The sequence below is a fragment of the Enoplosus armatus genome, chromosome 15 (genome assembly GCF_043641665.1).
Source record: "Enoplosus armatus isolate fEnoArm2 chromosome 15, fEnoArm2.hap1, whole genome shotgun sequence".
Lineage (NCBI taxonomy): Eukaryota > Metazoa > Chordata > Actinopteri > Centrarchiformes > Enoplosidae > Enoplosus > Enoplosus armatus.
This window is the reverse complement of record NC_092194.1, coordinates 8,234,556-8,261,905: the sequence shown is the minus strand read 5'-3', so window position 1 is coordinate 8,261,905 and position 27,350 is coordinate 8,234,556. Positions and strand designations below refer to the sequence as shown.

The following is a 27,350-nucleotide window of genomic DNA, read 5'->3' as shown; positions in this document are numbered from 1 at the left end:
TCCAGGACCCTCTCTCTCGGCCTGTGCACCGTTGTGTCCATATCTAATTCTATTAATCCGCCCACATCTTTTTACCTAAGTTTCTATTCTTAGGTCTAAATTGCCTGGCATCACACTGCTTGAGGTTTAAGAGAACAGACTGTTCTCATTGTCTTGATTTCACCTTCAACATCCGCCTGGCGAGGTAGAATCCAGTACATGTCCCCAGAGACCTTGGAACAACTCTGCTCAGCAGCACATTATTCATGCAACAGGTTGCACTGTTCAGTAAGCACAACACTGGAGGAGTTTGTCTCATTAAGAACTGTCGAGAAAAGTCATCCTATGGAAATAATAAGACTAAATGTTTCCCCCTCTGTGACTCCAGTTGTGTTCGTTGAGCGGTTTGTTTGTGAGACCGCTCTGTGTCTGTTGCCACACTTTGGCTTATTTAAGCGACCCACGCCTCTGCTGCTTGTTGATCTGTATGTGTGTTTGTGTATGTGTGGAAGGCCCTGTGGTGATTAAATATGCAGGGCTCCAGGGGAAACTCTATCCTCACTCCTAATGTGAGATGTGAGTCAGTGTTGGCTGGTGTTGCCTCAAAAGCCCAGACTAGGGGGGAGAGCAGGTGATTTTGGTGGTGGTGGGGGGATGGGGACAACCCAGTTGCTTTAGGGTTTGTATATTCAGCCTAAAGAGCTGCTGTCTTCACAGCCCTCTGATGTCCAAACACAACCTTATTGGTTGAACCAGAAACTTTTTCTTTAGCTTGTTGTACAAATATTCTGTGAAAAAACATGACTGTCTTATAATGTAAATAATAATATAAAAATAGAACACCTTCATACTAAACCCCCTCTCCAAGGAGTTAGAATAGCTCATGAGCATCCCAACAGCTGCATTAAATAAAACTTTATCCCCCTCCTCATCCCCAAGGTGCTAGAAGACAACGACTACGGCCGTGCTGTGGACTGGTGGGGTCTTGGGGTGGTGATGTACGAAATGATGTGCGGCAGACTGCCCTTCTACAACCAGGACCACGAAAAGCTGTTTGAGCTCATCCTCATGGAAGACATCCGCTTTCCTCGGACACTCGGTCCTGAGGGACGCTCGCTGCTCTCTGGCCTTCTTAAGAAAGACCCAATGCAGAGGTGAGGAGCCTCTACTGAATCCTCTACGTTAGTGGAGTCATCGAATTGTTTATGACTGAAAAGTGGAAATAAAATGATTAGAAGTGGCTACCAGTTTGCATATTTATTGATACTTTTTCCGTCATAACACAGCTTTATTCGGCCTTTTGTACTTGTCTTTCAGGTTAGGTGGAGGGCCTGACGATGCCAAGGAAATCATGCAGCACAAGTTCTTCGCAGAAATTGAATGGCAAGATGTTTATGAGAAGAAGGTCCGTTTCTAAAATGTTCTTGTTGCTTTGTAATTTTCTCCCTCATTTCCTTGTGAAAAGACACCAAAGCTCAGACACAGGCAAGGGGCTAGTGCCATCTCCCCCAGGGATCAATTAAGTTACGTCACTTGAAGCCCCACCATCTAGTAATGATGTAGATTGTCGTCAGGAGGACAACTGTTATCAAGCTGATTGACAGCGCTGATGTGCTGATATGTTTGTGTCTCTTCTCTCCAACAGCTGGTCCCGCCGTTTAAGCCCCAAGTTACCTCGGAGACGGACACACGATATTTTGACGAGGAGTTTACTGCACAGACCATCACTATTACGCCACCCGGACAAGGTAGCTCCAAACCATACACACCCACAGCACATGCAGCATAATTTATACGACTTTGCTTACAGTATGTGGCAGAACACAACTTCAAATCATCAGACTCCTTATTGTGGAGCTTTATGGTGTTTTGAATGTGACAGTAAGGCAGATGAGAACTGTGAAATGCCTCCTAACTTGCAACATGAATTTCCCTCCACCTCCCGAGAGACTTTATTAAGAATGGGAAATTAGACTTTATTCAAGATGAAAACAGACTTACTAATCCTTGAAACATTGCAGGGTCAGTGAATTGGTTTTCATGCAAAAACCCTAAAATGATCATCACTGTTTCCTTTTAATTTTCAATTTTATATTAAAATGTAAGCTGTCAGGCTTATAAGAGAAAAAAATTATTTAGTCAGAAAATTATCTTGATTCGTTTCCTTTTTAACTGCATTCTTGGTGTGAGTTGAGTTAGTTTTGGGGAGCTCATGAATGTGAGTAAAGACACCATTCTGCAGGCGTGCAACGCTCCCTTGAGAGGAGTCTCCCCTCTCCTGGAGAGTCGGTGCCATTAAAACAGAGTAGTCATCATGTATGTGAATGACAGCCAGTGAGTAAATGCGGAGATGACACAGTGTAAGAAAAATAGTAAGATAATCGATAGTGTATTGGATTATTGGGACTGGGGGACATTGGCAAAATCAAATAACATTTATAGTTTGTATATGAATATTTTGATATGAGGTGAAAATGTGGTGCTTTCAAAAGATACAGAAAAAATGCGGCCAAGCAGGTGCAGCATTAGCTGTTTATTTCACTCAAAGACGGTTCAGAAAATGTTACCACTTACTGTTACTGTAATACAGCTTTCAAGACTATTAAAAGTCAACCTTCTACTGAATATTATAATAACATCAAAGAGATAATATCTAGTCTGATATCACAATGTAAAATTGCGTGCCCCAGCTATAGGAATAATTCAGTTAATATTCTACTAGGAGTAGGTGGTGTAGTTAAATCCTCTGTCACACTATTGTACATGTAATTTTATATCTATATATCAATATATACTGGGATATCTGGAAAATATGTTAATGTTAATAATAAAATAACCAGGCAATAATGTCTGTTTTTGTCTAATCCAGTAAAATAAATACCAGACAAATCAAGGTCATCACACTGATGCAAAAATCAAACTAAAATCAAATTTAGTCATGAAACAGTGCTGGTTGTTGATTTGCAGCAACCTCACAATGGTCTGATACACAGGTATAAGTAGTATGGCAAAATCTCAGTCACAGTAGACACATTTATATTGTCATATCCCCCTAAGATGTGAAAGATCTAAGCTGTTCTGTGCCCTCTGTCCTCAGATGACAGTATGGAGTCATTCGACAGCGAGCGGAGACCCCACTTCCCCCAGTTCTCCTACTCTGCCAGTGGGACGGCCTAAACGACTCTCCTGCATTCCTCTGGTCCCACCATCTCCCCTCACCCCACCCGACTGCACTCTCAAAAGACCGGGGGCCGTGGCCCCGTCCTCCCCAGCATTGTCTGCAGATGCCGTTGGTGGATGTAACATTTACAATCTGCAAGTTGTGTTTTCCAGGAAGGAGGAAATTCAAGACAAAACAAAGATAACTGGTTGTTCTGTGAGGCCTTTTGAAGACTGACCACGGAGAGAGACTTAACACTACCCTGCATTTCCTGGTTGTTACGTTGTATACTGAGCAGGCATCCATACACCATAATGAATGGGGAAATGTAGTTATGTTATGCACAAATTAGGCCACTGATGTGAATTTTGAAAAGGGCCATTTTGTATTGAAAATATATCAGCCAACCATTTCAAATAGAAATAGGCATACTGTGGACCAAAACCATCATGTGAGCAGAGAGTGTGTTGTTCTGTTGAGTGGGTAATAAATCCATGTTTTTCTCTCCAAGACTTCTGAACAATTCAAATACCATTCAGACTTCAGGACATTTTTTTGGCTTCAAAAGTGAATGTACCGCATCAAATAAAGTCAACCTTTCTGCATACTTGTAACACATGGCTGATTCTCCCCAAGACTGAAATACCACCTTCTGGAGATCATGAGACATTTATTTTTTTTTTTAATCACTCTTCTACTTCCCTTATGCAAAACTGACACCAATCGGTCTGTTGTATTGTCATGCCACACCATGATGAGTCTGATGAATCAATTGTACAGTACAGTCTGATATGAGGAATGGCAGAAAGAATGCAGAGTGATTAATCATTAAGGTAAAAGATGCCCTGCTAAGGATCCCTCTTAACTGTTTGCACATCAGAGTCACTGTGAGACCCAGTTTCCTGTTCAGGATAATAAATAGCTCCTCCAGCCCCCCCCCTGAAGTAAGTGCTTATAGTTCTTGATGCCTTCCTATCTCGTTGCTGTGCTGCAGACACCTCCTGGTTTCCCTCTGATCAGGGTCAGTCAGTGCTGACCCATCAGAAACTCTTCTCTCCTCTGGGTTTTTCCTCCATGTACAGTACAGTATTGGGTGTTTTCCACCCAGTGCATTCACTGCAGCCTCAATGAGGTCACTTAAACATAATACACTTCTTTAAGAATACTTTGCAAACAAACTGGGCTTCAGGGGCAAAAAAACACAGAGTCATCTTTGATTTTCTACTTTAGGGGACTTCTGTCCCTTCACGAGCTTCTGAGTTATTTATATGAGACCAGCATTGACTAAAATTAGTTTTACTGTGCCAATGATATGCACTTTGCTGCCCCAAAATGATTGTATTTGGACTCTTATTTGTACTTCATGGTTGGTAAAGACTAAATTAGTTTCTTTTATAACATAATTTCAAATGTTGTGGATACAAATAAAACAAGTGTTGCTTGTTTGAATGATGACTCCCCTTTCACGGACAGCTGAGGTTAAACTGGGACTCTTGGGAACTTATTTCAAAGCGTAGTAAGAAGTTTCCAAAAGCGCTTCGGTATTTTTAAGATGACAGATAATCATTTTGTTTTTCAAAAGTGCATCATACGTTATTGAATGTAATGGTTTTTATGATATTGTTTTCACTTCAATCGTTTGCAAACCTTTGTTAAGTTTTTGAATCTGATTGTTACTTCTTCCTATGCACGCTCACCCTTTTGCTGTCACCTTCTGAAAATAGGGAAATTCATTTTATACTTTTTGTTTTTTATTTCAACTTTTTTTTTTGTACCTGCCCTCCCATACTCCTGAGACTGAGGACACCAGCTTTAGTAAACAAATAATATAAACTTTGTACACTGTTTTTACTTGTTTCTTTCAAATTGATGAAATAAAAAGGTCTTAACAATAAGCTGCATCTGGTCGTGTTCTTCCTCACCTTTCATTCTTGGTTTCATTCATTTGCCACATCAGTTTGGATTGTATATGGCTATCCAGGGTATATGGCTATCCAGGAGGCTGCACCTTTCCTCTCTGCCACTAAATAGTAAAAGATTAGTCATTAGGAGGAAGTTTGTTTATCTAAACCTCGCTGTGATTGCACCCTACAGATACAACACAGCTAAGTGTGTGAGACAAATGTCCCAGCGCTCAACTCGGCTCTGACTGCGTCTTGGCCGTGTTCTCTGCCTCTGCAGGACTGCTCAGGTCTACGTCTGGGGCTCTGCAGCTGGTCTGAGACGGGAGGGATGCTCCCCCTGGGCTGCGGGGCAGATGGTACAGTCTCTGGAGCAGATGTTGACAGCCAGGGCTCACAGTCTGTCTTTTGGCCAGCTGCAATACACAGTGCCACTGCGAGACCGAGGCTTGGCCCAGTGTGGTGCTCACCTGACAACCATCCCTCACCTGACTCCAGCTGCACTGCCCGAAAACACAGCGCGGAGCTGCGGCTGCAGCTCTGCCACAGGCCTCCCCTGGGTGATGTAGTGTTGTGCTGTGTGAGGAACGTGTCACTCACACAGGCTGCAAGCCAGAGCTCCTCTCTACTTTGTAGTAGAGACAGAAATGTTTCCTGTCAATGGAGGCTGGTATTGAAATACACTGAATGTATGAAGTATTAGGCAGTGCTACTCTTGATTAGGACAGTGAAGAAGGGAATCCAGGTAAAAGCCCCTATATAATATTGATTTTGCATTTAGAATCTGTAGAAATTATGAATGAGAAGTTGTTGCAAGGCAGACAAATATGAGGATTTTGAGATATGGGATATGCAAAAGCAACTGCAACTCATATCAAGAGGATGTAACATCTATTTTCTATTTTCAATGTAAGACAATATAGCGATTTAGCCAATTGTTACTTGATAAAAGTCTCAGTGTAAGATACTTTACGGTAAACTAAACTCTAAGTTGCCACTACAGAGAAATCTTCATCTTTTGTCCCTTCATGTCTCAGTGGTGAGAGTGTAAGATCAGCTGCATAGAGACAGGCCTGGAGCTTGCTGTGTGTTCTGCTCGTGGACACTTCGGCAGAATGGATTCTGCCACACACACCGCTTGAACTTGCATACTCCTTACTGACTGCACTTCTCTGCTGCAACTGCAGCAAGAGCATCCAACCATAACAAACACATAAAAAAAACAGCAGCAGATGAAAGCAAGAGGAACACGCAGGACAAGATCAAACATGAACCACTACCTGGATCACAAACTCACTCAATGTGGTGTCATGCAGGGCAACATGTCAAAATGTCTTCAGTGAAAACGTCCTATTGCTGATAGGGCTTAGTGGAAGAAACTGGTGCCATGATTTGGTGAAAGAGCCGGGGGGGGGGGGGGGAGTTTTAGTGTGACAGAGCTCAGGGCTTTTAGAAACAGGTTCAACCTGTTCATTTCAAGTCCCTTCATAACATGAAGGGGTGAAGTGGAGGTTTTACCTGATCCAAACAGAGGGTCTAAGGACACAGGGTGTCGTATACTGTACAGATTGTAAAGCCCCTTGAGGCAAATTCTGTGATTTGTAATTTGTAATTTGGCTGATATAAATACAATTGACTTGACTTGGTCTTGAGTTTACTTAATTGTTTACATTCTTGTATGCACAGTAAGAAATATAAAATGCATGTAATATGTAGGAAGATTATTTTAGCATATTGGAAATATGCCTTTCCTCACATGAATACTGACTGGAGGTAATCATTTTCCTCCTTTTTTACTTACTACCAGTGGTGGAAAGTAACTAAGTACAATTTTGAAGTACTTGTACTTTACTTGAGTTTTTCCTTAAATGTCTGCTCCACTACATTTCCGAGGCAAATAATGTACTTTTTACTACACTACATTTATTTGATACCTTTAGTTACTAGTTACTTTACTGCAGATTCAGATCAATGATAATACAAAATATAATCAACAAATAAATGATGATGTATTATTATGGATAAAGATAAGACTTCATTGATCCCTGTGTGAAATTCACGTTAATATAGTAATATATATATAGTAAGAAAATACGACCCATGTTTACTAGCTGCAACATTAAAGTAATGCACATAATAATGCACCAATAATTATAATTCAATGTTATATATAATGTTACATTATTTTGAAATGGTATATTTTGATGCCAATACTTTTGTACTTTTACTCAAGTACAATTTTGAAAGCATGACTTTAACTTTCAGAGTATTTCTACACTGTGGTATTGCTACTTTTACTTAAGTGATGGTGATTTAGACCTAATATGAACACAGGGAGACATTGTGACTATGTGGCTTCATTGAAATTGCCCTAAACTTCCTGAATTCATCTTTAAAAAATGGAAATTTTGCTGGAGATCATTACGGTAAATTGGAACTAGAGCGCCATCTAGCGGGTACTAGGCGTATGTAAAATGTATTTCCGTTGGATTCATATTTCATTTCCACAAATCATCAACCAGAGGTTTTTCCTCATATTTTGACGTAATGTCATAGCTGGTGATCTCATGCGCTCTACACACTTTTAAACCATAAATAAACATTATTTGAATCTCAAATCCAGTCTATTCCCTGACGCAGCAGTTGCAACTACTATTTTAGCTCGTTGCCACAAACAAGCAATAGTTTTCTTTTACTTTAAACGGGTATATTTGCCTTTCTGTCGCCCGCTCGACCGTACCAACATGAAACACAGGATTAACAAAGTCCGTCTGGTCGTGAATAGAGGCGAAGATCGTCTATGAAGATAATATCTCACCAGACGGTAACTAAAACCCGGTCTCTAGTTCTTACGCATGCGCTCTACGCCTATACGTTTATTTTACCAAGCAATGACCAAGCCTATACAAAGCAGCTTTCAGATCAAAATATTACAACATACGTTTTAAAATCCATCTTCCTGTGTTTTTTTGTTGCCTTGTAATAGTAATGTGTATACATATACATATAATTAACATGTATAATTCATGTTTAACTATTCATCATGTTGTCTATTCATCATATGTATTCATCCTATTCTAAGGATGAAGGCTGACTGTCTCTCCTAAAATAATCTGTCATAAGAGAACATACAAACTATGTAATGGAGACACTGTTTCTAAATGACCTCAAACCTATTTTGACATTTCTGTACCCAACATGCATAACGAGTACTTTGTTACTTTAAGTACGTTGTTGAAAAAGTACTTTGGATACAGGTCTTTTTTGTATTTATCAAATTTATTTATTTTTTCTCAGTGTGACATAGTGCCAAAAGTACTTTTACTTAACAGAGTATTCTATCAGGGTTTTGATATTATTTATTTATTATTGACTATTATTAGAGTATTGCTATTTTTACTTAAGTAAAGGTCAAGGATTTATATATACTTTTTCTATTACTGACCACACACAAACCATAAATGCCCAAAACACAACAAAAAAACAAACAAAAGTTTTAAATGTAGTTCCATTGTCACACAACAATTCAAAGATATTAATTTTTAGGTTTTGAATATGCTGTATGATATACAATAAATAATGCTAATATTTCATTATGCTAAATATTGATGTTTAACTATACTGCTAGAGGGCCTGTCCATCTTTTTTTTCTACCTTGAGTTTTTCTGCTCCCGGAAAACAATCAGAGTGAGAGCTCTTACCTCCCCTCACCTCTCAGCTCAAACTCGTAAAGCCCTCTGATGGGACTTGTCAGGCGACGTCACCGTGTCGGCAGAAGAGGCGTTGGAGGAGAGTTTCGGCCGGTTGTCATTCCCAGAGGAAGAAGAGGGTGTGAACGAAATTTACCTGTCCAGTGTTACCTGGTGTCGTGTATGTCGGCTGTCGAGTTTCATCTGCAGTAGGACGTTAAACACTGGCTTCATTTAGGAGTAAGACGGAGAAGGCATTAAAGGTAACGTACGTCCTTGTTGGGAGCAAATCGTTGGAAAAAGCTTGTTTCGGTCTAACGTTAGCCCGGAGGCTCACTAACGTTAGCTAAACAACCTCACTGTCACCGACAGACTCAGACAGTCCGCTGTGTAATTTAAAAGAATATTAGTGCTGCCATTACGAGATAATTAATAGGGTTTAATTTAAACTATAAACACTATTTCTGGCTAATATTTCTTTGGCAATAATGTTTAAGTAGCCAAGGTTACAGGAAGTAAAAACCTGAGCCCTGGAAGTTTATGTTGTTAGTTAACGTTACTCACAGGCGCCACTTTGCAACAGGTTTCCCAGCTTGTGTTTAATTAAACAGACACACTGGTTTGAAAAGGAGTTTATATCTGCTGTGTATTTTACTTAATATGGAAATCTGCATGTGAGAGTTGTGTGAACATGCTGAATATCCTCTATTGACACATGGAAACCTGTCTGTGCCTAACCTGGCTGACTCACCAGCACGCAAAATATGTTCAGAGTGGTTATTTAATTGCATTATCTCAATAGTAACACAGCCAGACCGGAATTGGTTGGAAAAACAGGTCTAACTTAAGCTAGGTGAGATGATAACTTCCCCTCAGTAATCCATACACCAAAGCATGCTTTCACAACAGCAGCCTTTTTTAGGACACCTAGCATTGTTCAGAGACATGCCTCCTGAATGCCAATTCACAATTGTCATTCAGCGTTCAGGTTTCTTTGACTGCAGTACTGTCCTTGTCATTTGAATATTTTTATTGTCGTTTTTTCCCCCCAGGATGCTAAGAAGATCCTGACTCGTGGCCCCAAGATGAGTGTGACATCATGGTTCCTGGTCAGCAGCTCTGGCACACGCCACCGGTTGCCACGGGAGATGATCTTTGTTGGCCGGGATGACTGCGAGCTAATGCTGCAGGTGTGTGACTTTGTATGTTTAAGATTGAAAGAGTGTGTTGCTCACTTTCGTGTCATATGAACCCAGTCTGGTCTTCACTAAAATCTGTCAAAAGTGCTCCAGAGTTTTATTACGCTTCACTGATGTCTGACAGGACAGCTAGTAACACAAATATGTGAAACACCAGCGGGAGGCTCCCTGCATGCTTCACGTGTGTGTGCATTTCTGAGTGTGTAACCTGGTGACACAAAGTTGCACCAGACAGCCTTTCAAACAATGACTTAAAACACAGCTAAAGCATTCCACCGTGTTGCCTTTTTTTCCACACAGTGTCTGTCATAAACACAATTTCTTTGCGGTCTTTGTGTAATACTGTCCCTCCCATTTTCTCCTCACTCTGTATTTAGACCAGTGAAAGAGGAATGTTGCCTCAGAAGCAGTTGTTTATACTTTCCTTAGTCAGTCAGCGAGTTTCGCTCAGAAAAGCCGTGCCAACCACAGAGGTTAGATTGAAAAGTTGCTCATGTCCACATTTAGGCGTCGCCGGATCAAGGAAAAACCTCAGCTTCTCCCAGTCTAAAATGATGCAGACTTTTGCTCTGCCTAAATGCTCAGGATTGCTTCCTGCCCTGGCACACACAGTCAGCTTCTGCTCCAAATTGATTTTAACCCTTTAATCTTTCATTTTCTTTAATCTTGTGTTGTAGCTCAATACATTTCCCCCCCTTCAAACCACAGTTGAATGTCTGTAGCATGAGAATCCTGTTTTGCATGAAATGCAGAGATCTAGTGTAGCTTTAAGTAGCATAGCCGAGGGCCTCGACTTGAATGTTTGGACTTTCCATGACAACTGGTCTTTGATCAATGTCTGTATCTCCACGACCAGTAATTGCACCATTTGTCTCCTACGATAATAGTGACTGCTTTTTGTCTAGTTCAGTGGTGTATTGTTTCCTAGTGCCAGAGCTAACATTTAGTCAGAAGGGGGGCAAAGTGAAGCTAAGGGTCATCGAATGTGGATATCTTAGCATAGTTAACCTAATCAAGTAGGTAAACATATTGATAAACCTTTACTTATAAGTGCATTACAGTATTGACCGTAAGCTATTTGGAAGTCCACTGAGTGAATAGGCCAACACAGACGGTACATACAGCCTCTGGACACTGTTTATTCCAGTTAGTAGTTGGTGTGGCCATTGGATGACGGTGGTAATTTTGCAAATGAGTTTGGCAGTCACCTTCAATCTTTGTGATTTTTGTGACGAGGAGGCCCAGAGTGCCTAATGAGCAGAGAAGAGCGAGTGAGTCAGTCTGAATCACTTGTGCACTTAATTGATGAAAGCATGTTTAGATGTAAGCACGTTTTTTCCTCTGGAGAGTGGCAGGTAGACCACGTGCACAAGGACTTGAGCCATGGGGGCACAGTTTGGTAGATGAGGACCATCTATTAGTGTAATATTTAACGCTTGTTTGTAGTGTATGCAGGGGAAGGTCTATCTGATTCTGCTCAAATGTTATGTTTTTAATTATCTAATTATTCATTTAAGTGATGTCTTTAAATGTCTTGTTTTGTCCGACCAACAGTCCACGACCCAAAGCTATTCAGTTTACAATGATGTAAAACAGAGAAAAGTAGAAAAAATAGTAAAGTCCTACATTTGAGAAACAGAATACTCATAAACTTATAAAAAAATTACAAACGATTAATCAGTTATCAAAATAGTTGTTAATTCTCTGTAGATCGACCAGTCATTTCAGCTCTAATGACTTTTGCTTTGCTTCCGTTGCAGTCTCGCAGCGTGGACAAACAGCACGCTGTGATCAACTACGACACAAACACAGACGAGCATATGGTGAAGGACCTGGGCAGCTTGAACGGGGTGAGTGGGTCCATCTCTGGTGTCAGACTACCTGCCTCAGCCCAGAGTGATAAAGGAGCCAGCCACTGGGCTCCCTGAAGACTCTAATCTCACAACAATTCCCAGAGCCACAAAATACCTCTCTCTGTGTGCCAGAGACGGGGACGGTTGGTAGAACAGTGGTAATCAGGAGACTGCATTTTCCTGCTGGCCTGGACCCCCTTTTTTTCTTCCCATTCTTTCTATCTCACTCTGCAGCCCCTCCTCCCTCCGCTCACTGCTCTGTTGCCACTTGATTACACCATTATCCCAATGAAATCCAGAGTTGAGCTGTGGGAGAAACCGTTCATTGTTCTCAGAGAGGTTTCTTTTGGCCTCGGTAGCTGCAGCCAAACTAATCAGAGCAGAACGGTGCGAGGACCTGTAACTGAAATCCAACATGGCTCAGTTTTCACCCAATTATCTTCATTTAGTCTGTAGAAATGCTCCCCCCCATTCTCTCCTCTGCACACTTCCAGCATTATCTTTCTTTACATTTAGTGATCTGATGGTAAACCCAGGAACCTCTGTCTCACCAGTTGTTAGTTTAGGCAAAAGATAGCCTAATTGAACAACAAACTAAGCACTGTTGCGTGTATTTAACTCCACCTGGCTATTAAGCATTCTACAAAAGCAGAGACGGCCATTGCATAACAACATAATCTCATCAGAGTTTTAATGTGCTGTTGGATTAACTTTCAATGGGAAAAGGGCCAATTGCAAAGCACCTTACAGCATCTGGGTGCGTGCCACGAGGAATTAGAGAGCCTGTCACCTGGGAGTCAACACACTTACTCCATTACTGACCAGTGACAATGATTTAAGTTTGATGTTATTTTTCTGTGTTTTGCAGACATTTGTGAATGACCTAAGAATCCCAGACCAGACGTACATCACCCTGAAGCTGTCTGATGTCATTCGCTTCGGCTATGATATCCTTTTACTGACTTTCTGTTCTTCACTTGGTGATTAGCTGCCCTCATTGAAATGAGCCAGTGGTCGGCGGCTGTTTCAGTCACAAATATTTTACATTTTATTTTCCCTCTGCGGGCTTTCGCTCCATCGGCATGTTAATCCCCTGTGGTTTTTCAGTCAGGGGTTTTAGATTATGGTCAACTGTGGACAGAAAATCTCCTGCTCCCTTTGACCCCCAGAGCAGAAAATGCATGAATGGTGAAACTTAGAGACTTAAGATAATAGGGGAGAGATCTGTTTAGAGTACAGAAACATCTAGTAATGTTTCTGAGCAGTATGTGGCATGTGATATAGCACGTTTCAAGGAGTGGGTCGGTGTAGATATGAGCTTTGTTTGAATTGCAACAGGTCTCTACTGCTTATCTGTTGTCCACCTTCTTGGAAGCAGTTGAGGAAGGTACTTTTGACCTCCTTAGCAGACAAAGTGGAAACAAGCATGAATGGAAACTAACTGCCCCTGAGCCAGAAACTAAACTGTGAATATATAAATAGACGTATTAACACTTTTTACATAAATGTAGCTATGGTTGTGTACTTTAACTCCTTGTGCACATGCTCATGTATATATCCTGGAGAAGAGTCAACACAAGGTCCCAGAGGAAGCTCTTAAAGTAAGTATTACAGACAGTATTTGCCTTTTTTAGGCTAGCAGTGCTGAAATGCTCGCCATGGATCCTTGATAATGATAAATAGCAGTTGAAACATGCTCATTTTTGTAAAAGAATTAATACATTTTGTAAATAGTATCCATCGCTAACAATAAGAAATAGGAGCTGTCACTGAGCAGAAGTCCCTAGTGGATATTCTTCCTTATATTGTATATGTCTGAGCACAGTTACATCTGTACTGATTGTTGGCAGACGGTTTCTCACATCCTGCTTCCCTCCTGTCTCTTTGTGCAGCATGAGAAGTACACCAGCCAGTTGCAGCTTAGTATAAAAGCCCTGGAGGCAAGGGCGAAGGAAAAACAGCAGCTCCAGAGCTCAGAGAAGAGCAAAGGCTCTGTATCCAATGTCAAACTGCAGGATACGGCTGAGCGAAGAGCCCAGTCTCTCACAGGTAAACAACTCTGCCCATACATACTCCATCATAACAGATATTAGCAGGAAGGCAGCAGGTTTTATGAAGCAGGTTCATTGTTTTTGTTGCCTTGGAGGAACTGTTCTAACTGAAGTGGATTTGAATACCATGTTCTGTCACACAAGGAAAAGGAAGTCTTTGTGTCTCCATGTGCTGCATGACTTTGGCTAGAGATCACTTGATAAGGCGGTTGTGGCTTCTTTTATTAAGATCTCCCCTGGTGTGAGATTAGGCTGCCATGTGAGGCTGAGAGGCTACAATCCGATGGTGTCAGTAAAGAAGTAGATCTTGACATCCCAGAGTTGGCAGAATGAGTATACACGAGTAAGAGCTTGACGGGGATGAAGAGTTAAGGACAAGCAGTCTTATCTCGGCCAGCCATGCCTGACTGCTGACAAGAGGTGGGGTGCTGCTGTGGTTCAACACGTGTCGTAGAAGAATTAGAAAGGTGTCTGGGCTTTTTGTGCCAAATTGGCACTTGTGTCCATGTAGCTGCTGGTGGATTTATTGCTGCTTATATTTCCAATTGCTGTCAAGCGCTCTCTGCCCTGAGCTGTACGGAGTAAATCTTGTTGTACAGTATAGGCAACAGTTGAACAGTGAACAGAGAATTGTTAGTTCAAGAGAAGCACTTTGTGAATGAGGCTCATTCACACTGACAAAACCTATTCCAGCTGCTGTTGATTTAGTAGTTCTCGTGTTTTCTGCTCCATAATCGCCCTGTGAGTTTAGAGGGAAAACTACAACTGGTGCTTAAAATAGGACTTTTCCAGCACTAGGCTCATATCCCTCAGAGAGCCTTACAAATAAGTAATTGAACAGCAGAACTTTGGAAAACATTTAGAGGGCTTTGTAAGACGTCTCTTACTAGAATGAGAGTGTGGTTGTATCTCCTGCAGCTATAAGCTAACCACAGTTATCGTGTAAACCTGTGATTGCAAACTCATTGTTGAACATGCTCACTGAAGCCATGTTTACTCGGGTTACCGCCTGCAGTGTGACAGCAGCCTTGGCCTGTTTGGTGTGACCCAGTCCAATGAGATAACTAGACTAGCCTATGCTGTCTCGCTTAATGTACTGTCACAAGAAGATAAGGATAGTATTTCACAGTATGTTGTATGAAAATAAAGCTGCACTTGTGTTACACACTTGTAGAAAAGTCTACTTCTATTTTCCTCACAGTGAGAAATTACTGCTTTTAGCTGCACAACCAGACTGAGCCTGCATACCTCTGTTGACTTCATGCAAATTGATTCTCCTTGGCTGAATTTGTTTGACTGGAGGATTTGGTGTAATGTAGTTTTTTTGTGTGTGTTTTCTAAATCATGTACAATTCTGTCACTTCTAGAAAGCTGAGAGAGCTGCACATATCTTTTTCTGAGTGCTCTTGCTTGTTTTCCCCTGCAGCTGTACAGGATGTGGAGTGTGTCCAATCCTCCAGCTGTCTGCAGGGCAGGACACTTCACTTGTATAGTGTGTGACTCAGTCAGGCCTACTTTACTCTGCCAGGACCTGGGGCTATTTAGTATTTACTTCAGGGGCATGAAATGGATAGTTCACATGTTACATCAGCACTACATTTTTAAAAATGTCATAGACTAGTGTTTAATCTCCTTTTTAAGCGATTGTTTATTTAGTGACACTATGTTGTCCAAGTTTCTGTAATAAGATGACCCAAATAATTGAGGACAAATCCTCCAACTGATCTGACAGACGGAGGGCATTTGTTTAATTGGGTTGCATCTAGTAGTTATTTAGGGATTAAAACTTTTCATGAGGCCAATAAATTCAACATAACTCACTCAGTCCATTTTAATTCGGACACTCACCCGTGTTTTCTTTAGCTAAAAGGAGAAGATTGACTAAGGGGAAAGGAATTAGTAACATGCCCCTCTGCTTCTCCCATCACTGTGTTGATGTCTTATTGTGTGTGTCCAAGGCAACAGTGGTGAGGTGCTGCTGATGCTTAGAATTGTGAAGCCTCCACATTAAAATCCAGAGAGCTTGTTTAGCCTATGTATCCGGCCGACAAGCGGCATCGAGATTATCTGATTAGTGGTATATAGGCTGGCTGGCATGAATGGACTGGCAAGCCAGCAGCTAAACACCGTTTCAGAAACAGCATCAGGGAAATGACCCTCGTTCCCAGGCCTGCATCTGCATAGGGAGTATATACAGAGGATAGTGTATAGAGTATATACAATGTGCAAACAATGAGTGTCACTGTCTACAAGAAGCTTCACTTTATCCTATATCCTGTGTTACATATTTTTTTTGAAGATTAGGATTAGCTTTGTCCTGATTCACACGAGAAGGATTATGTTTTGGTGATACAGTTTGTATCACAGTTTCACTGCTCTCTCTGTCATGGGAATGTGTTGGAATTGTAAAAAGCCTACTACAAAGGCTATGGATATTTTAACACGAGGTCCTTCTCAGCTCCAATATTGCGCAACATTTTGTTGTTGCTAGAACAAGCCCAAACACAACATTGTTTTATAATGTGACTAACATAAATGTAACGCCTTATATAAATACAAGAGGTTGTATAAATTCAGCTCTTTGTTTGGCTCTTTCTTCTTTCCTCCGATTCCTCCTTGTGCCTGAGCGTATCCATGTGCCTAATGGTGTGTGTTTGTCTGTGTTTGTGCTTGTGTTTGTGCGTTTGTCTGTTAGTTTCCACAGATTCTCCGATATCAAAACCTACTCCTCTCTATGGCCAGCCGTCCTGGTGGGGGGAGGATGAGGACCCAGCCAACAAAAAGCAAAACAGAGGTGGAAAATCGCCAGGACAGGAATCCCCAGGTCAGAGAATAATATTTTTACTATTAAGTGTACATAGTAAAAATGTATGTTTGTACTTTTTGTACTGTAATTGTATGGAATCTTCCCAATTAGATGCTAATTTGTAATGACATGTTTTTCTATGGCACTGCTATCTAATGCCCTTTGTGGGTCACTGAGAGATGGATGGTGTTAAGCCCAAGGCAGGCCTCTGGCCGCTAGTTGCGGACTGTTAGCCAGACCATACCATGCCAGGCCAGTGGGCAGTGCCTGTGTGCCTCGTGATGGATTATGACCCTCAAAGCTGCTGGAGGGGGGAGGAAGGGTGATTGTTTGCCTCATGTTGCCCAGGCTGAAACAGATTATTCCCGCTACCCTCCGCTGCACTCTGAGCTCCTAAAGTGATATTTGGCCACATTCAACTGGCACCCAAAGACCAACTGGTGGATTTGTTTTCTCAGTCTAACAGCTGGAATCTTTGTGTTATTTGTGGCTCCCAGTTTCAGGGATTGTCCGACATCCCAATGATCTCATCTCAGTTTGAGTTACTATAATTGTGAGCTCGAAGAGGAACTCAAAACAAGCATATTGCATACATATGTTTCTATTGTTGATGCCAAAATGGTATGCTTACTATAGTCATTGAATCATTCAGTGGATTATAGTATGTAGAACCAACACTAACGCTTGCAGTATATCTCTGTTTGCTGTCCTCTCATCACTCTTCATTGCTAACAGAGCCTGCTAAAGACGTGTCCAGATATGAGGTCAACGGTTCTCTGTCCGACAGTCAGACCAAGTCCATCTTCTCCTACCGCCGTGAGCCCAGCTACTTTGAGATCCCAACAAAGGAATCTCAGCCGCAACCTGTCAAGAAACCCGAGTTGCAGGTTCACGAGGTTCCCACAAAGGACACTCCAGATCCCACTCAGTGTGTCCCCTCCACCCCCACACCTCCCGTGGTCCAAAGCCATGCCTCCTTCACCATCGAATTTGATGAATGCACGCCAGGTAAAATGAAGATCAAAGACCACGTGACCAAGTTTTCTTTCCGCCAGCAGCGCAAGCTACCTTCCCCAGAGGTTGTCACCACACCCACTGAGGTGATGTCAGCAGAAAGCAAAGTTGCTGATTGGCTGGTCCAAAGCAATGCTAGCATGATGAGGAGGAGGTCACAGACTGAAGACATGTATAGCACAAACAGTGACCCATCACTTCTGAAGATCACCAAGGGTGAGTCACTTTTATACAAAGGCTATTTCTTTTTACCAACACTGGCTTTGATTGCAATGATATGCTAACGCTGTTGCTAACTTGTGGTCTTTCCATCATCAGCAAACCACCGTGAAGATGGCACTCACAGTGATTCAGAGGATCCTGCAATCAATGGAAATGATTTCCTCCAATCAGAACCTTGGATTGGGTCCCAGGACTCTCCACAACCCCTGAGAGCCTCCCCGCAACAACGCTTTGCCTCCCCTGTCTCTGAGGAGCCCTTGTCCTACTCTCCACCAGAGTCTCAGTCCCTATCCAGTCTTTGCAAGGCTGATCCTCATCAAGCCTTTGTCATTGAATTCTTTGATGATAACCCAAGAAAGAAACGCTCCCAGTCCTTCACCAATAACTCATCCCCACCTGAGCCCTCAGGCCTCAGGGTCCAGCTAGAGAAGGCAAGAAAGAGCTCAAGCCCAAATGGGGAGAGACAAGTCCCATCTCCAGCTTCCACCACTCCTTCAACCCAAAGATACACTGTCCCCTTGAAGGGCCCTGCTTCCACTGGCCCCCAGAGAGCTGGCTCTCTACGAAGGGAGAAGACAGAGGACCGGATCAGCACCAACTTTTCCTCTCGCTCTTCATCATCTGTGTCTGTAAGGCCCTTTAGCAGTGTGGGCCGGAGATCCAAACTCACCCAGGAATTTACTGCTGAATTTCTCAAACAAACAAAGCAGTCCTTTTCTGCCAGCAGGGAGAAAAATGCATCTAGTCCCCCTACAGCCGCTAAACAGGAGACAGTGGTAGTATCCCAGACTAGTCCCCCTCCCTCTATTGCTCCCTACCAGCCACAGACTTCTTCTCCTATCCACCAGCCTGTACCCCTCAAGGCCCCAATGATGCCCCTGGCGTCTCAGAGTATGGAAGTCAAGAGCCACCATGTCGGCCCCAAAAACGAAGAGGAGGACAGTCTGAGTGACGCAGGAACCTACACCATTGAAGCAGATGTTCAAGATGGAGAGCTAGAAGAGGCACGGAGCAAGATTGACCAGGCAATTTTCTTTCTCCATTTAATTTATAAGTTTCTATGGCTAATAATCACAACATGTTACTTAAAGGAAATAAGTCTGCTTCACAATTCACCAGTGTCCTCTGTCTACTGGGAGAAATTCCCACCCAGAATGAGCCATGGACATTTTCAGTCCCACTTTCTCCATTCCTGCACTTATCCACTTGCACTGCTTTGTTCCTGACAGGTGTTTGGTGTTTTTGAGACTGAGAGCCCAGAGCGAACCAACCAGAGTGAAGCAGCATTTAGGCCGGTTATTGTTCAGAGCAGGGAGCAGCATAGGCAAAGTAGCAGTGGAGAGTTGAGGCCAGCTCCAGAACAGGGACAGAGTCTGGTAAAGGTAAACCTTCCTGCTCAGGTTCGGATCAATCGAAATTCCATTTCTAAAGACAATTAATTACGTGTTGGGTCAGTAAACCATAAACGTTAAATGCACAAATCCCGATGCATTGCTGTCTTGATTTGCCTTCTTGGGTTTTTTTCTCTTTTTTTGGTGCGTCTCTCTATTGATTTGTAGATTTGCCTCATCTTTCCTCACAGGTTCTGGGTTCTTCATCGCTTTGGTTTTTCTTTCTAACCAAATATAAGGGGAAAAATCCATGTTTTTATAGCAGTTGTGCTATATACTTAGTCATGAAACAGATTGATGTTTGTTATCTTCTGTGTTTTGTCATATTAACTGTTTCCTACTAAGGAAATCTTATATAATTATAAACAAAATGTTTCATCTTCTGTCTTTTTTTTTTTAAAGATATTGAATAAGTTGTATGTTATCTCATGCAGGTTCAGCCAGCAGGTGCAGTGTTACAGGGGGCTCCTAAGTGGATGTCTTGCTGGGCCAGCTTGGCAGACAGCTACACAGAATCTGGCCCTTCGTCTGGCCTCTTTGACATCCCTTCCCAGATGGAGCTGTCAGGAGGGGGTAAGCCACCTGACGAGACACGAGTCTATTTGAAATGATAATGAGACGCCCTGATGAATATGAATGATATTCAGTTTCAGTGTGTGTGGTTAATATGCATTAAAACTGTTTAACTTCAGCACGAGGCACCATCATCCATAAGGCCACGCTCAGCCGACACCACGACAGCACAGATTCCGATGGTTCAAGAACTCTGCGCGTCCTGCCCCAGGTACCACTGGGGGAGAAGAGTGACTTTCCAACTCCCAGCATTCATGTTCATTATGACCTGCATTCAACGTTTGATGTAGAAGAGAATAGCTTGGTGGCCCCCAGGTTTCAGGATAGTCTTCACAGGTTATCGGTGCAGGACGACGTAGAGCCCGACAGCCTGAGTGACGCCAGTAAGTCAGATGATGGTTCCATCATAGAGCAAAGGAGGAGGCCGCTGTCAGACACAGAAGAAAAGAAAAATGAGGACAAAAACAGACTGCCAGGCAAGTCTACATCATTCTACATTGGGTCGGAGGAGGCGGCTATGTCCAAACTTGAACAACAACAACTCAGCACTCCTAAGACTGAAAGAAAACATGTAACCAAAACATTCTCAACAGCCACCCTGACCAAACCGAGAAGTAACCAGGACTGTGGAAAAGTCAAGCCCAGTGTGTCGGCTCCTATCCTGGGCCAAGGGACACAGAGTCCAGAGCCCAAAGGGGGTACGGTATCCCCATTAATCAGACAAGAGAGCTTCACCAAGGAGCGGCCTAGCAATTCCAGATTGCCCAACATCTCCAGCCAGCCTTTTCAGGGAGACGCAGACCCTGAGTCATTCCAGGGGGTCTGCAATCAGGACACTCATTCTTACCTCAAAGAGACTGAGGATGTTCTGGCTGTTCTGGAGGCCAAACTCCAAGCAGGACATCAGAAATCAGAAATAACGCCGTCTCCAATCGTGGACTCTCTTTCTGGGGAGTCTGATGTAGATACCTCCAGCACAGTCAGCCAACATAGCAATAAGACCAGGCCAAACACACTGACTAAAAAACCCTCTGTTAGGGGCCTCCATAGGGAGAGGTCTTCAGCCAGTATCGCAAGCCAGTCCAGTACATCAGAGAAGCGGCGCTCTCAGGGAGCAGACAGCAACAATAAGACTGAGTCTGTCAGGAGACCGGTTGGACTGAGACGTAGTGTTGGGAAATGTGGCTCCACAGACCTAAGTGACGACCCTCAGAGCTTACCTTACTCTGATCAGGAGTCTAACTACCACCAAACCCGCAAAAAATACACAGTGCCCCTTCAGAAGGAGGACACCAAGACCTCCAGAGTGTCCCAGGTCTTGAGTCGTGCCAACAGCTTTTCAGCCCCAAGACCCACCAGAGCGTCCATGCTCCGCCGGGCTCGCCTGGGAGAAGCTTCAGACAACGAGGGCATGGAGACAGACAGGCTGACCCAGGAGGCGGGCACTGCCCCAGCTAAGCAACCCCAGGAAGCCAAGAAACTCTCCAGGCTGGATATGCTAGCGATGCCTCGTAAGCGGACAAGTTCGTTCAACACACCCAGCGACAATGAGGCCTCTTCCACCCCGCAGTGGACAGGCAGGAGCACAGGATTCTCCAACCGCAGCACAGAGTCTGGCTGCAGCTCAGTTCGAAGGGCCTCTACTCCGGGGTCGAAGCATGTAGAAAAGCCGCAGAAAGCAGCGCTCAACAAGACACCGGTCACTCGCGGACGTTCAAGCAGTGCCAAATATGCCAGCAGCACCGCAAGTGAGTATAAGTCACATACCTGTTTCATTGAATTTGTCTGGTATAGCCATTTACACCTGTCTTAGTCAAACCCATATAGTTGAAAAAAATGTATTTGTGCCTGGATTGGAAGCACGGCCTGTTAATCAACCACAGTGGTGAATTGGTTTGATACATTCATAGTTTATTTACTGTACGTTTCAGGAAATGACAGCTGGGTTCTATATTTTAGTGTGTAATTTGGGAAGAGAATCGACTTTCAGGACCGTGTTTTTGTGTTGGCGCAACGAGCAGCGCCAGCAGTGCTCTGAAAGTTTGGTGTTTTCCTGACCTTGAATTTTTTCTTCTCATCTGTGGAGGGAGATTCATTCAAATCAGGCAACGCAATGTGAGTTTTTGGTATTGTGATGGAAATTGGGTCTTTAAGAGATCTCAGAATTGATTCTGACTATTATTTTATCAACAAGCCGAAATAAATACTTGAAGCAAATGAGCAGAAATGAGGCAATAATGCTTAAAATGTAAATAAATTATTTTAATTAAACACCCCCCAACCAGTAAATAGGTTTAAATCAAAAATAATATTTAATGTGGTTAAAGCAGGAACGACAGTAAATCTGTCTGCATTAATAAATTAATATGAGTGTCTGTTGTCCGCAGCTGATTTCTACTGTATGAAAACATTCTCCTCCAGTTCATTAAATCCCTGCAGCCATCTGAAGGCAGCAGGACACATATGTTGATAAATCTGTAGCTTCTGATTGGAGATGTGCCGCGTCAGGGCGCAGTGCCATTACGCACGGCTGTCCACTGTGTTTACCTTAATTAAATCACATGCAAATGACCAGGCTGCTACAGAATTACTACACACACTTCTACACACACACAAACAGGATGGATCCGTTATAACTTGGTATTCTGCCTGTTTATGCGAGAGATTACTGGAGCTCAGTAATCCTGTGTGTCACAGCCTCCTTTCCAACTTTCTTTTAAATAGCTGTTCATGTTTTATTCTTGAAATGCATTTGGAGGCAAATGCTGCTATGTCACATTATAAGATATGATCCAGCCATTTGCAACAGAATGAGCAGAATTATGGCTTAAATAGTGTTGGATTGATGCGGCTTCACTAAACTATTTTGGTATTATTTATTGGCACAGCTGTTTGAGAGCGATGTGTCCCGTGATGTGGCTGGCTGAGAGTGTATTTATTAATCACCACACCCTCTGATCTATATTCACCTTCAGCCAGCTCTTTTGCTTTTTGTGATGCTGCACATATTTGAAAAATAGCAGGTGTGCTTGAAGGCGCCCACACAGTCCAAGATCTACTGCCTTGCGTTTGTCATTGAACAATTAAAAAAGGGCCCTCATACTACAATACCGTTTAGATAAAATGAGACTTTCTTTCATCCTCATGCAGTTTATGGTCATTTATGAGGATTCTGTGGCTATGATGAATATTACAATACTAACATGTACAAAATGCTTCATTCTACACAACACGGGCTTCTCTGTATGGTACTTGTCTGGTACTCAACTGCTGCACTGTGGAAGTCAAGTACTCATTTCAGTTTGTAAATGATTTTGAATCTGAACAAATCTGGTCAAATTTAGCTGTAGAAATGAGCACTTCCACAGCAACCTTTCTCTCTCTTATCCTTGCGAGGATCTAAAATACTTGGTGGTTTTTCTTGCCTGTATTCTTTGATGGTATCTCGTTTTCTCTCGTTTTCTCGACTTCTCTCTCCTCATCCTCTGTAACTCAAACCAATTCACGACGCCAAGGCTCCAGGAGACGACAGAAAGGGTCTGACTATACCTCTACCTCAGATGAGGAGTACGACTCAAACCAGAGCACTCCTAAACACAAACGCTCCCAACCTTCCTCAGCTTCCCATAGCCCACGTAATCAGCCTCGGCCTCAGCCTCAGTCGGTGGCCGCCCTGCGTCCGAAACCCCGCAGCAGAGACTCTGAGGAGGAGAACCATGAGGGAGACACCAATCACAATTGGTCCAACCACAGTGCTGAGATTGCACGGTAAGGATTTTTTTTGTGGTGTACATGCTAATATGATTTCTCATTTGGCGGAAAATAATGTAAATATAAAAATAATTCTTATTTCCGTCAGCCATCTTTCCCTCCCTGCTAGGTTGAGTCAAGACCTGGCTAAAGACCTGGCTATCTTGGCCAAAGAGATCCATGACGTGGCAGGTGATGGCGATCCACCAAACCCTGGAGTGGAGAGCAGTACACCGGTCTCCACAGTGACCACTCACGAACAGGTACATCAAACGTTATTCTGTTGCTGTTTAATCTACCAAACTGACTAACCTCTTTATCACAAACTACACTCTTTTGTTGAAAGAGGAAGCGTCTCTCAGTGTTTTTGTTACAGGTTTTTATATAGTACATTGTTCTACTTTGGCTGTCCAAATCTGTTGCAATTATATAACGTGACCTCTTTTAAAATTCCCTAAATGGTCAAATCCGTTTTTTGTGGTTGGTATAGAACAGAACATTATGATTTTATCTCTTTGCCTTGTTCACTAGTCTTGCATAGCCAGACCTATCTCCACACGCTCTGGCTTGTTTGTTTTTCTTTAAGCCAATCACAACCATCTTTGGCTGCGCTAAGCCCAGGATGCAGCAACGGTGCCCTTGCAAAATAGTGTCTGGCCACATAAAGTAGTAAATGGCGTATGTAGACTATGTGTTACAACTTTTACTGTTAAATAAGACAAACATAACTTTAGCATCGGTGTCCTAGAGGTGAAGCCTACCTATACTTTTGTCATGGACGAGCTCACTGGACCCAAAACGTGCCATTTTCAGGGTGTAGGCTGCTAGCTCGGAGGCTGTTGATGTTGTTTCACGTAGTGATGGGGACTTTGAAAACAGGAACACGCAGATAGTGGAAGTGGAGGAGAATGGCGACTGAAATAGTCGACAGACTTATCCAGCAGCCTACAACCAGTGAGTCTTATACCGTGACACTAATTTCTAAAGATTGTCTTGCAGCTGGTTCATCATATTCCAGAGGCTGGATTAAACTACCAGAGAGTTCCACCAAGTTCTTTGTCTACAAGGGAACCTGACCAGAGCTCGAGTGACCATGAACAGAACTGCAGGCCGCGAGCTCGTAGCAGAGACGAGGTCTGACACCAATATGCCGCTTCACCTCAATTTTAAAACCCCTGATGCTAGCACTGGGGGATAATTGTAAAATATTGTGTTTTGTCTCCAGGTCATTGTGGACAACCTGATGCTGAACCCGGTGTCTCAGATCATCATGACCATCAGAGAAAACACAGAGGAACTCGCTGACAAAATTAAGTAAGTTGATAACAAAACACACATCACACACACTAACATAAACATCCTTCATTCCCATGCTTAATCTGGGTTCGACTAAAAACTTTATTGATCCTGTTTGACCAGACTGGACTGAGCCAATAGTCTTATTAAACTAGTGTAATGAGTGAGTCAGTACACACAGCACAGACTTATAGTCTGACTGACAATATGGGACTGAGAAGATGTAATCTTCTGAATAGATTAGATGCAGATAGAACCGTTGGTGTTTAAAAGTTTCCATTGTGAGATGTAGCCACAGTTTGTTTGTTTTTTCCAACCTTTATTTAATAAAAAAAAAAAAAAAAGATGTCAGAAACAAAAAATATGTTGTAGTATACCTTGATTGGATTTCATTCTACTAAGTCAGCACAATTAAAAAGCTTTGGTTTTCCAGACTAAATCATATATAAATGTTTTGGACACAAAAATGTGGATTGTGGGTCCCTTTTTAAACACTGTCAGAAGCCCACTTTCTAACGACTGAATTTGGCATTGTGCGTGCAGGGTACTGTTTCAGGACAGGATGGATATCTGGGAAGAAATTGAGGCCAAGGTTAATTCTGACAATGATGTTCCTGTTGGCAAAACCTCCAACAAGGTTGGTGACTTAACGATTGACAATTTCCAAGTTAAATGTTTAATTAATGCTGTTTGTCTGAGCTAAATTCAACATCTGTTTTTCAGGAAATCACATCTATCTTGAAAGAACTCAGGAGAGTTCAACGACAACTTGAGGGTGAGTCAACCTTCCCCTGTAAACAATATAAATACAAATGATGTATAATACTCTTTGTATTGTGAACCCAAATGACCAGCTTAAAACTACCCCCCCCCCAGTCATTAACACAGTCATGGAGCCCAGTGAGCAGCCTGAAGCATCCAGGCACTCTGCAGCCTCCTCCTCCTTATCTGGAGTTCGGCCCTCCAGACCTCCCACCTCCCGCGACTTCAGAACAGTCCACTCTGCCTCCAAACGCGGCGGCGGCCCGAGGCCCGGTGAGAGTATCAGGAGAGCAGCTGTGACACCAGACGATCTCAGAGAGGGATACTTGGTCTGAGATGTGACACAAACACACAGGTTCCACCAGTACTGGACTTCTGCTGTAACCCCACTAACCCAGATGTCAGGCTGTTGTGCACATAATGAAACCAAGAGGGGGGAAGTGATACACAGAACTGTAACCTCCTGTACATCCAAACATATACACTACTGCACTTTGAGCACTACACACCTGCACAGTGGTGTAATTCATAGTGACGCCTGCACTAAACGCCCTTAAAATACGCTCAGTGGGAGGCCTACATATATGAGGTGATGATTTAAAGAAGTACCAAAATACTTAATACTTGACTAAATCTCCATTCACTTCTGACAGGCTTCAAAGCTATACTTGTTCTCTGTGTGTTTAAGGTCGACCTCTTTATTTGCCAATGATGTGACCAACAATGCTGATTTTAAAAGCTCATTGTACTTAACTTGGTTTATTTGAAAACCAGCCTGAGCATAATCATCTCAGGGAAATCTAGTAATAAATAAGATTTTGATGCTTAGTGACAAATCACGTTTGAGGAAATATTAGTTGATTGGTTTTTGTTTTGGGGGTTAGGGTTAGAGGAACTGCACTAAGACCTTTCAGATCTTATCGTACTGTTTTCTTGTATCCTCAGTAAACCCTTTGCATTTCCTTATATATTTGTTTTCCATGTTTTTGTCTTTGTTTGCCATTTTTCTCTTTGTGGACCAGATTTATCGACGAATGTAAAAAGTATTTATTAGGGGTCTTTTGTGAGACACTGTAACCGAGACAACATGACTTTGGGAGAGTTAGTAGACTCTAGTGCCAGACCAATTAATGTTATATTACCCAGTTGCTACCAGCCAATTTCTTTTGTATTTATTGTTTCAAAGTTTGTCCAGGTTCTCCTTAGTAGGTCGACACTATATTTTATCCAAGTGGAGATGAAAATCCCTCAGGAATGTGTGGTCTGAATGGTAGGAGGGACTCAGTCCATAGTTTTGTCACCTGGCAACTACAAACTCAAGTGGCTATAAAACTAGTTTTCAAGCATTCCTGGCCTCTCTGCCATCTGAAAGGTGTGTTTTTATTTATGTCTAACATTTTGTTGTTTTTTCATGTCTGAAGCACACAGTTAGCTCCGAGGTTTGGCCAAAGACAATCATAAAACGACTGACAGGAGTGGGTCTCCCTTATCTGTGTTTGTACTGAGCTCATCACACCACAACTAACCCTCAGTATGCTTATAGAGCTGTCGGAGCACTGCGGTAAGATTTGATATTTCCTCAGTCTCTCAAGTCACCAGGTCACTTCTGATGGGTCCTCACATGACGGGAGAACTTATGTGATTTTAAGGTGACAAAGTCAGTTGTGTGAAACTGTAAGTCTGATTATGAGTTCAGTATGTTCA

At 42.6% G+C, this 27,350-nt stretch overlaps 2 protein-coding genes across 4 annotated transcripts in view; both read left to right on the top strand.

Moving 5' to 3' along the window:
- akt1 (v-akt murine thymoma viral oncogene homolog 1) overlaps window positions 1–5,034 on the top strand; it is a 30,743-nt gene extending 25,709 nt beyond the window's left edge. For all 3 annotated transcript variants that reach the window (XM_070920637.1, XM_070920635.1, XM_070920636.1), the window contains exons 11-14: window positions 919–1,133; window positions 1,297–1,384; window positions 1,625–1,727; window positions 3,077–5,034. In XM_070920637.1, coding sequence (XP_070776738.1) covers window positions 919–1,133; window positions 1,297–1,384; window positions 1,625–1,727; window positions 3,077–3,156 — 486 coding nt within the window. In that variant the 3' untranslated portion in view covers window positions 3,157–5,034. The remainder of the gene's footprint in view (window positions 1–918; window positions 1,134–1,296; window positions 1,385–1,624; window positions 1,728–3,076) is intronic.
- A 4,780-nt stretch (window positions 5,035–9,814) lies between these two features.
- On the top strand, window positions 9,815–26,334 carry cep170ba (centrosomal protein 170Ba). The gene is made up of 18 exons (XM_070920120.1): window positions 9,815–9,919; window positions 11,689–11,778; window positions 12,650–12,728; window positions 13,324–13,382; window positions 13,674–13,830; window positions 16,528–16,656; window positions 17,374–17,868; window positions 17,971–18,899; window positions 19,104–19,256; window positions 19,700–19,838; window positions 19,958–21,586; window positions 23,354–23,606; window positions 23,719–23,851; window positions 24,588–24,722; window positions 24,814–24,902; window positions 25,428–25,521; window positions 25,608–25,659; window positions 25,761–26,334. The coding sequence occupies exons 1-18, from the start codon at window positions 9,815–9,817 to the stop codon at window positions 25,979–25,981; spliced, it is 4,941 nt and encodes a 1,646-aa protein (XP_070776221.1). The 3' UTR covers window positions 25,982–26,334.
- The last annotated feature ends 1,016 nt before the right edge of the window (window positions 26,335–27,350 follow it).